At 44.3% G+C, this 10,274-nt stretch overlaps 1 protein-coding gene across 1 annotated transcript in view; it reads left to right on the top strand.

Annotated features, from left to right (window-relative positions):
- ube2j1 (ubiquitin-conjugating enzyme E2, J1) overlaps positions 1 to 5,295 on the top strand; it is a 49,640-nt gene extending 44,345 nt beyond the window's left edge. The window contains exon 8 of the mRNA XM_084001122.1: positions 3,164 to 5,295. Coding sequence (XP_083857248.1) covers positions 3,164 to 3,451 — 288 coding nt within the window. The 3' untranslated portion in view covers positions 3,452 to 5,295. The remainder of the gene's footprint in view (positions 1 to 3,163) is intronic.
- The last annotated feature ends 4,979 nt before the right edge of the window (positions 5,296 to 10,274 follow it).

The raw sequence follows: 10,274 nt of genomic DNA on the forward strand, positions 1-10,274 counted from the left end.
TGAGAAGCATTGAGCAGATCCAGCAGCTGCGTGCCAGGCCCTGCATCTCTGTCTTGGTCCATCACAAGCAAAGAGATGGAGGGACTGGAGAGCTGTCAGTCAGAAACAGAAGGAAACGATTGTCTTCTAACTGTCGAAAAGCTTGTATTATAAATGAATAGGTTACAACAACTAATTAGCACATTATCTAACAAATTAACACTGTGGCCTGTTTGAATGTCAGAAAATATGTTGTGTTGTTTGAACTTGGCTGCAGGATTTATTGATAAGACGACGTGACGGGTCGCTGGTTTAGGCTGCCATGACTGTTCAGGCAGGAAGTTGATTAGCTGAGGATTATGGAAAACTTAAGTCCATGTGGAGGCATGTGAAGCCTCTGCAACGCTAACCCAAGTTTATTTGCAGGACCCTTAGCGCACATCTAATTAGCATCTAAACTATAATTACACTTGTACATGAAAGCTGTCAAATGAACTGTAAACTGTGTGAGAGGTATGACTGCTGAGGAAACAGATGAGATGTTTTTATTGAACATCAGAGGTGTCTAACTGAGCTGCAGCAGCCAGATCCACTGGACATCAAGTGTAGTGGACTAAGGCTAAAGGTCTTTACACTACAGACCTAAGGCGCATTTCCACTGCAGGAACTTTGGGGTAATTTTACGGGGCCAGCCCCGTTGGTGCGTGTTTCCACTGCAGGAACCTCCCCCACAGGGCCGTTTACAGGAACTTTTACGGGGGCCAACAGAGTACCTACTCCAGGGTAGGTACTCTGTTCGGCCCTGAAAAGCTCCTGGGTGGGGCTCGAGGTTAACCCGGCCCTGATTGGCTAAAGCTAGAGCAGGCTCTGACGCCACCAGAAAGCACCAAAACAACCGGCATTTTTAAAAGGGGGAGCAGAAGGGGCATTAGCCTAGCAGACACCGCTGTAAACAACTAGAAAACAGCAGGAAGATGTACACAAATGGACCGATGATGAGGTGCAGACATTGATGCAGTCTACAGCACCGAGGAGATTCAGAGGGGGTTTGAGTCATCGCTGCGAAATGAAAATATCAGCGCACCTCGACACACCGGGGATCCATCACGCCACAAAACAATGCCGTGAAAAGTTAAAAATAAAAAAATTAAAAACTCAAGCAGGATTACAATCAACCGCCATGTGCACAAACGCACAAACCAGAAACGCGCCTACCGCCTCAGCTCCTTCCATCCTTCTTCGTTGTTGTTATGATTTTTGTGCATGTGCTTGTGACCTGCCTGGGTGACGTCACGGTCCAAACTGTCGCACAACGATTAAGCGACGATGGAAACTCATGACGTCGCCGCGGGGTCCGACTCTGCTGTGGAGACACGGCCACTGAGAGGGCCGAGTGAGAGTTCCTCCCCCCTCCCTTTACCAGGAACTCCTGCAGTGGAAACACGCCTCTAGATGCCCAATTCCCATTTGTTGCCTATATCCGATTTTTGACCCATATCTGATTTCTGCATTTAGGTTCAGGTTCAGGTTACTTTATTGATACCCAAGGGTGAACTAGTTTCACAGTCAAGAGTTGAAGCATCCATCACAATTCGAACAATCAAAACAAGACATAAAACATAAAACAAGAAACAAATTACAATCGACAGAAAGTGCTGCAATCCATGAAATAAAAGCATGAAACAAAAACAAATAATTGAAATAATTAAAAACGCCAAGAGCAAATTTCCTACAGATATAGTTTTAAAAATATATATAAAAACAGTTCAATGAAATGAGAATAAAACAATGAGATAAAAATCAATCAATAGATAACGTATGCTCCAAAGTGACTTGTGTACCAGTGTGATTGCAGCTGGAACAAAGCTGTTTTTGTAGCTTTTATAGCTTGGGACTAAAAACCTCGGTCCAGAAGGAAGAAGCTGGAACTGTGCAGGGGATGCAAACTGTCATTTAAAATGGTCGTGGCTATCCGCTGTAACCGTTAGGTATACAGGGTTCAGCTGGGACTCACCGATCAGCTTACCTGACCATTTCACTATTTGATTCCAGAAGAGGCTCCGATCTATGACATCAAAGAAAAGTAAAAATGGATTCAACCAAAGCATGATAAAATAGGATCATCATGGTTTTGTCTACATGAAAATAGGACATTTTTTTCAAACAGTGCAAACGTTGTCCTTTTTTACACACAGCTTCACAGTTTTCTTGAAAGTTCAGTTTAAATAAAATTCCACTGACTGACCTTTTATGGTTGTGGCATCAAGTGTGTGGGTTTGTTTGTTTAACATATCCTTTGTTTTGGATATGATAGTTGAAGATGTGACTCTTTACACCACTGCACAAAGTCAACAACTATAGGGCCATGGCCTCTTTCATTTTTCTGGAGCAGACGCACAATAACAGAATCATCCGCATACTTAATAATTGTCCTATTTTGATATTTGCTCTGGCACGTTTGTGTAAAGGATGAACAGAAGCGGTGACAGTATGCATCTTTGTGGGGAGCGTGTGGAGCTGTAAAGCTGACCAGACCACCGTACTCTGTGTCCTGTTGGTTAAGAAATCCAAAATCCAGGCCACAAGATTAGAATTAAAATTGCATTGTTCTAAAAGGTGTTTGGCCCGGGGCGGCGTTTAGCTCACTGGGTAGAGCTGCTGCCCCATGTTGAGGCTCAGTCCTCGGTGCAGGCGGCCCCGGTTCGGGCCCCGGTTCGAGTCCCGCGTCGGACGGCCCTTTCCTGCGTGTCATTCCCCCACTCTCTGCCTCCCCATTTCCTGTCTCTCTCTCGACTGCACTATCAATTAAAAGGCAATAAAAGCCCAAAGAAATATGCTTTAAAAAAAATAAGGTGTTTGGCCCAAATGTGAGGTTGGATGGTATTAAAAGCAGATGAAAAAAAAATCATTGTGGCCCTAATACTCGGTCATACAGATCCCATCTGTGCCACTTGAGAGGAAAAAAGGCAAGGCAACTTTATTTGTATAGCCTGTTTTTTACAAGCAGTTTGTCTCAAAGGGCTTTATATCCCATCATAACAACATCCTCTGTCCTTAGACCCTCACATCCACTGAGGAAAAACTCCATAACTCCGGAGTTGGGCCACTTGAACCTTGTAGTGTAAAGACACTAAGACAGCCTAGTTGTTTGACTCTCTCTGCCTTTCCTCCTCCTCCTCCGCAGCCAGAGGCGTCTCCGGCCAGCGATGGATCCCAGCCCCACACGGCCCCCGCCACCGGTCGGCCCCTCAGCCCCCGGCAGCGTCGCACCCAGCAGCACAGCCACCAGGCTCAGAGAGACAGCAGAGAGGCCAGCAACAGGCCGGCCTTCGGCCCGCCCCCCCGCCAGCCCCAGGACGACGGCCACGCCGGCTCGGCCGTCCTCATCGTGGTGCTCACTCTGGCTCTGGCCGCGCTCATCTTCCGCAGGATCTACCTGGCTCAAGAGTACAAGTTTGACTACGAGCTGTGACCACGCACCCCCCATCCTCTCCTCACCCCTGAGTCAGCCCCTCCTGCCTCCACCCCCATCCAACTATGACCAACAAAGTGGGAGCAGAGTGGAGGACGCTTCCCGGCATCCTGCTCATCAGCGGAGGGCTTCGGTCTCCACCGCGGAGGAACTTTCATTCCTGCAGGAGCGGGGGAGGAGGGGCTCCACTCACCACTCACCACAACACCTCCAGGGTGTCTTTTAATCAATGTGAATTTTACTCTCCTGCGTGTCATGCATTTTTAAGAACGGGAAGCTTTGTTGTTTGTGATCAGCTCAGCAGCCACATACACCACATGTCCCCCTCCTCCTTGTAATTGTTGTCTATCCTGGGGCTGCTGCTTACTCCCACTATTTCATTAAAATTATAATATAACATGTCAGCAACATGGAATTGTGGGGGATTTTTGTGCATGTCCTTTTTTTTTTTTTTTTACCACAGTGCTCTGTTTTCAACAGCGAAGTGAAACAACCCGTGCAAAAACAAAAGAGCTCTGACTGTTTTAGTTTATACAGATGCAGTTGGTCCTTCAGTGCTGGATCGGATGCTGTAAGTGCTGACGTCATCATCACGTGTAGCTGATGTGATGTGGCAGAGATGTGTAAGTATAAGGGAGGGAGGAGTAATCGATGAGGCTGGAGATCTGACATCTTCAACACAAATGGGCAGGAACTGAAGAAAGTTTTTGATCCAGTTTAAAGCATCTATAGATACTGTAAGGATCTGTCATGTATTGATCCATGCAGACTGATTTACCAACATGTGTGTTACACCATATTCTGTTGCAGGGATGTTTCCACACCAGCGAGCAGCCCAACGTGCCTCAAGGTCACAGTTTTCTGACACAGGCCATCAGGAAATACCTAGAAATAAAAACACGTTGCATCCCAGCGCAACTGTCTTCTCACCTTTTTATAACAAGTGACAACATCAAAACAAAACTGCCAAGAGTCAGCAGCACCGCAGCAGAAGAAGGGTCACTAAGTTTTCAGCAGGAGAAAAATGTAAGAAAAGTGCAGAGCATCAAGTTACTGTCAGGTGGCTGACCTTTCTCTCACCTCGTTTTTAGAGAGTGAATAACATGAACAGCACTTGATTACAAACGGCCGCTTGCCGCCAGTGTGACAGTTCCTCGCCACGGCAGCTCCTGCAGTCGCACATGAAAGAGAAACATTTCTGTTCTTACACATCAAAGTGTTTCTTCAGGTGTGGGGGAGCTGTGAAAACAAAATCTGCAGGTTAGAGCTACATTGACTAATGTAATGTAACCATATATATCAAGCTGGGTGGTGTAGGCTTTGTGATGTCACCCACAGGTTTCTGGAAAGCTGTTTTGAAGCTCAGAGTGAGCTGCTGCTCTGCTGCTTTCTTGGCAGAGCCTGACTCCGCCCCTAATCCAAAAATGGGTAAAGAGGGGGTGGGGGGGGCATGTGGAGCTGAGACTGCGGTGTTTGTGGCAGGTATATTTAACAACTAGGGTTAAAATTGGAGAAACCTCAGGGTGAGCAACAGAGGAGGGATCCCTCACCGTACAATAGATGTTGTTACAGACAAGAAAACAGTTTATAGTTTATGACAGAATGTGGGAAACATGGAAATGTTAACAAGAGTTGATGAAGGCAGCCTCTGGTGTGGTGGGAGGGGGGGCGATGCAGGCGGCTGGTGCAGAGAGATGGAGCTCCGGTGGATCTGCGGAAACACAGAGAGAGTGCGAGACACCAAGGCCAAACTACAAAGTACAACAGAAAATGACAGTTCAAAAATGTACGGAGAGGAGAGGAGGGGAGAGGAGAGGAGAGGAGGGGAGAGGAGAGGAGAGGAGGGGAGAGGAGAGGAGAGGAGGGGAGAAGAGAGGAGAGGTGGGGAGAGGAGAGGAGAGGAGAGGAGAGGAGAAGAGAGGAGAGGTGGGGAGAGGAGAGGAGAGGAGAGGAGAAGAGAGGAGAGGTGGGGAGAGGAGAGGAGAGGAGAGGAGAAGAGAGGAGAGGAGAGGAGAGGAGAGGAGAGGAGAGGAGAGGAGAGGAGAGGAGAGGAGAGGAGAGGAGAGGGCTCTGTGTAACCAGATGTGTCCCCACGGCTAAAAGCCCTGTCATAAAGGAAGGTCTTAAGTCTAGACTTAAATGTAGCTAGAGTGTCTGCCTCTTTGACCCATGGAGAGAGCTGGTTCCACAGTAAAGGAGCCCGGTAACTGAAGGCTCTACCTCCCAGTCTGTTTTTAGAGATACTGGGAGTCACTAACAGACCTGCGTTCTGGGAGCGGAGTGCTCTGGTAGGACAGTAAGGAATGATTAGTTCTTTCAGATAGGTTGGAGCTTTATCATTAAGAGCCTTATAAGTCAGCAGAAGGATTTTGAAGTCTATTCTAAATCCTACAGGAAGCCAGTGGAGAGAAGCTAATGAATGAAATTAATGAAATAAGAAATAAAACGTCAACAGGAGAGTCACACAGTTGGCACATTCGCTTTAAATTCCAAAACAGTTTTTTGTACCAGGCTGTAAAAATGTATAATTCTACTGTAAAGAAGGAAAAAAATGAAGCTTTTGAAAGTTGCATTGTGGGGAATGTAGGTTTTAATGAGTGGGGTTAATGTTACAGCGTGTACTGTTGTGCTTGCTGTTACCGTGACAGAATATGGTGTAACACCTGCTACAATCACTTGACACTTTCATTTTCGAAGGTGATTTAAATGCATCTGGTTGAGCTTATTAATTAAAATGTTTTACCCGCAATATTTTAGCCTTTTTTTTTTTCATAATTCATCAGTCTGTTCTTTCTTGACAAAATTCCCAAATTGCTAGAGTGTGTTCCAAAACACCAACCGCCTAATTCACTCTGCCCTTGAACAAAACACCCACCTGAGCCGGGCCACGACAGACCCCGAAGGCAAGAAACAGAGTTTTACAGAGTAAGAGATATGAAGTGAGCAGCCTGTGCTGGTCATTATGCCACTAAAACCCCAGCACACGGCGTGATACTTCCCAGCAGCCCTGTGACGAGAACCGCTGGCTGTTTGGCTAACTCACTGAAGTATATAGCATGATGCTGCTTTGTACTGGTGTTGCCATATCAACATTCACTGGTCATTTTTAGGGATTATGTGCACCAGGAGATGTAACTGTGGCATGATTCTTTCCCCCCACCACATCTTCAACAATTTTTACTCATTTTATCTGAATCAGGAAGTCATTTTCTTTGCTGTGGACAGTGTAATTCCATTCATTTGTATCTTTCCTCCCTCCCCGCCTCTCTCCCTGTCTGCCCTGCTGTTTCATGGTATTCACACCACATCCCTGTGCATTAATCTCATTTGGCTTACACTCTCTGAAGCTGTATGCAAACGGTCCACCCCACTCCCCTTGCTTGTATAAATAGACCCAAACACTGTCGAACATTTACCTTCTTTGATATACTATAAGTAGAGGTTTATCACTCTGATGAGACTCAGAGCAACTGGGAAACAATGTAAATTCATTCTGGTGGCTTTTTGATGTGTACGGCAATTTAGCAGCATTCGAATAGCCAGAGGTAGTCGTAGCAGCCTGCCTGTCGAGTGGAACAAATCTATGTTGGTATAGTCTTTCACTTATTCAAGCAACATCTTATACCTGCATGTGTCCAGGTTTGACTTGAAGGCAGCAGAGATTCTGTCTGAATATTCATGTTCTTCAAATATTCATTTTCTCTGAATCTCTCCGTATCTGCCTCCTCAGTTATTGTGCCCAGGGCTGGTGTACTGGCGTATAAACAGAAAATAAATGACTTGAATGAAAGAATGTGTCTGCCATGTGTGAGGTTTAATGATTCCTTACTACAGCTTCAGGGAACATTACTGTAGCATTGTTGTTACCTATAAATAATCCCGACGGCTGATTGGTTACTAATGTGTTCGGAGTAATAATCTAAACAGATGCCTGTGCAGTGATGATGGTTGCTGAAGAAGTTTTGCTATTGCTATATCTAACGTTAGCATTGGCAGCTATTTACTTACAATGAGAAATGTTGTAAATTCAGCATCAGACTTAACTCTTTTACCCAATGTCAACATCAGCTATTGTCTCTGTCTTGCTTCGTCTTCCCTCCGAAGTGAGCATATAGCCAGCTAGCCTGGCCTGGTCTCATCACTTTCCAATCGTGACTCACTGTGCTCCAGCTCAGAGGCTGCTCTTGAAAAGCCATTCTGTCTCTTTTCAGAGGCTCATTCTATTGTAGCCATGAAATGCCACCTTCTTTTCCTGGGCAGTGATGGATCTGTTGCATAACCTTCCCCAAGATTCAGTGTGTGTGAGCCATGAAAGCAAACGAAACCAGCGAAGATCCTGTGGACTACACCTGTAAATGTAAGTTCAATCAGACAACTCTGGAATGAGAAGAAATCATTTATTGAGCATAAGCATAGCAAGCTGAAGCACAGCATGGATAGCATATTCTTGAGCATGGTTGCAGCAGGTTTGGCGTCAGGCTCTGACTCATATTCGTTCCCTGAATGATCTGCCTTGCCAGACATTTACAGGGAATGAAGCTGACCCCCCACAAGGGATCAAGAGACAGAGCCCACAGGTGGATGCTGGGGAGGTGGTGGGTTTGCAAAACCTCATGGGCAGCAGGGCAGCAGAAGCAGCAGCGGCGAAAGCAGAGCAGCGGCGTAGCAGCAGAAGCATAGCCAGGAGCGAGCAGGTGAGCTGGGAGATTTAAATAGCCCGCCCTATCTGGGCGAGGAGAGCATGTGACTGATCAGCTGATCAGGATGGGCGCGGCTTGAGTCGTCTGCCTGAACTAGCTTCGCAGGCTTCGCATCATTATTGGGTTTCAGTTCAGTTGAGCAGTTAATGTTAAAACTGATTACCCTTATATCATTTATTTAAAATATTTGTCTGTAAATGAACTAGTACCCAAGCTGAAACAGAAGAAACATTTTAATTACAGATTAGCCTACAGCATTTCCCCTGTTCAGTCCTTCAAGACATTGTAAGTAGCCTACATCCTGCAAGTTTGAGGTCTTCTGTAAAGTCTGAGTAAATTTGGGATGAAATTATCAGGCTCAAAAGGCATAAAATGAAGGTGGTAAAACTTAATTAAATAATCCGTTAGTCAACCTCAAAACTTCCGAACTTTAAAAAAAAAAATTTCCTGTCTCTTTTTTTGGTAAGAGAGAAATCTCATCTTGTCCTCAGTCACTGGATACTGAAAAATCATCAGGTGATTGTCTAGAAAACATGATTTAAAAAAAAAATCTAATATTCTTTTAAGCAGTTAAAATTAAATTAGAAGATTAGATTAAATGAAGTTAGATTAGAATAAATAAGAACATTCATAATGAAATGACCAATAACAGTTGGAGGAAGGAACAGCTGGTATTCACATCAATTCCAACAACATTCATTAAAATCATAAAACAAAAGATGTGAATCCAGCCAGGTGGTTTGATACGACCTGTTTAGCATTTTCTTTCTCAGGAGGTGCGAAGCAAAAAAACTTCAAAATTAAAACTGAACTCAGACACTTTACACATGGAAGGCAGTGTAGCTCCCACCGTCCCCTTCTCCCACTGTTTTAAATAAAAGTCCAAGTGTTTTCTGGAGGGTTGACATGTGTCAAGACATCAACAACATGAAGGCTGACACAGAGGGTAATGAGTGCAGACATCTCACATGATGCTGGCGTGTGTTTGCCCTGAAGGATGTTGAGGGTACAACAAGTTCCCCAGACTGAATGACAGTATTTTGTCTTTGTCCATGTGTATTCTTTCTGACACCTTTATGACCTGTCTCAACAGGACCAGACCTCCAAAAATATACAATTTAATAATAATAATACATTTTGGACTCTTATCCAACACTTAACTTAGAACTTAAAATACCTTTATTGTCCTTAACGGAAATTTGTCCTGCACAGCAGCTCAACAATCCCCACATTTCCACTCAACACATTTCATAATTTAAAAACTCTCCTCCCATTTCCAGTCAGAACAAATCATACATTAAAAACGTCATACATATAAAATAGGATTAAAAGTCAAGATGTGTGCAAGAGTCCAGAACGCACAACTACACAACACAGAACGTCTGAAGCCATATAGACAATGTATAAGATGGAGTGAGAGTCATTTTTAATGCTTTTGGCGAAGGATCAAAATTTGTCAACAGTACCATGGCCACACCCTCTGAGGAAAACTCATGTTTTAATTACATTTAGGATGAGGCTGACTGAACAGGAAGTTGGATCAGATGAATTCCCGTCCCAAATCGCAAAAACTGCACAACTTACTGTTTGTTTTAGATGATGGCTGCAAAAGACTTTTCTATGTCATTGTCTGGACATCTTTGAAACTCCTGGTTTTCATGCAGCAGCTCAGTTATTGAAATATTCTAGGTGGCGTTGTAGATCGTGGTAAACTTTCAGCAGGCCTAATGCATGACATCAAAAAAGTGATTCATTTGTCTACGGAAGAGGATTAGGGCCACTCATGAAAGAAAAAGAACCTCAAAATGTCAAGAATAAAGTCGAAATACAATGTCGAGAGTGAAGTCAAAGTTTCTTCTCTGGTCCATCAAATTAGGAGTGGAGCGCAACTGACAATTGCACGCATCCTTGGAGTGTAAGGTTTCTGAAGTTATGCAACTGCATACTTATTGATATCATATTATGTGTGCATCATGAAAAGAAATATTCCTCCTGTCATTTTCTTTTTTATGAGTGACCCTCATACTCTTTTTTCCTATGAAGAAGTAACATACAATTTCAATAGAGTCCTGGCCCTAATCATTTTGACTTTCAGTGTCATGGTTCTAATAATAATAACCACA

This window comes from Trachurus trachurus (assembly GCF_905171665.1).
Source record: "Trachurus trachurus genome assembly, chromosome: 24".
In the NCBI taxonomy this organism is placed as follows: domain Eukaryota; kingdom Metazoa; phylum Chordata; class Actinopteri; order Carangiformes; family Carangidae; genus Trachurus; species Trachurus trachurus.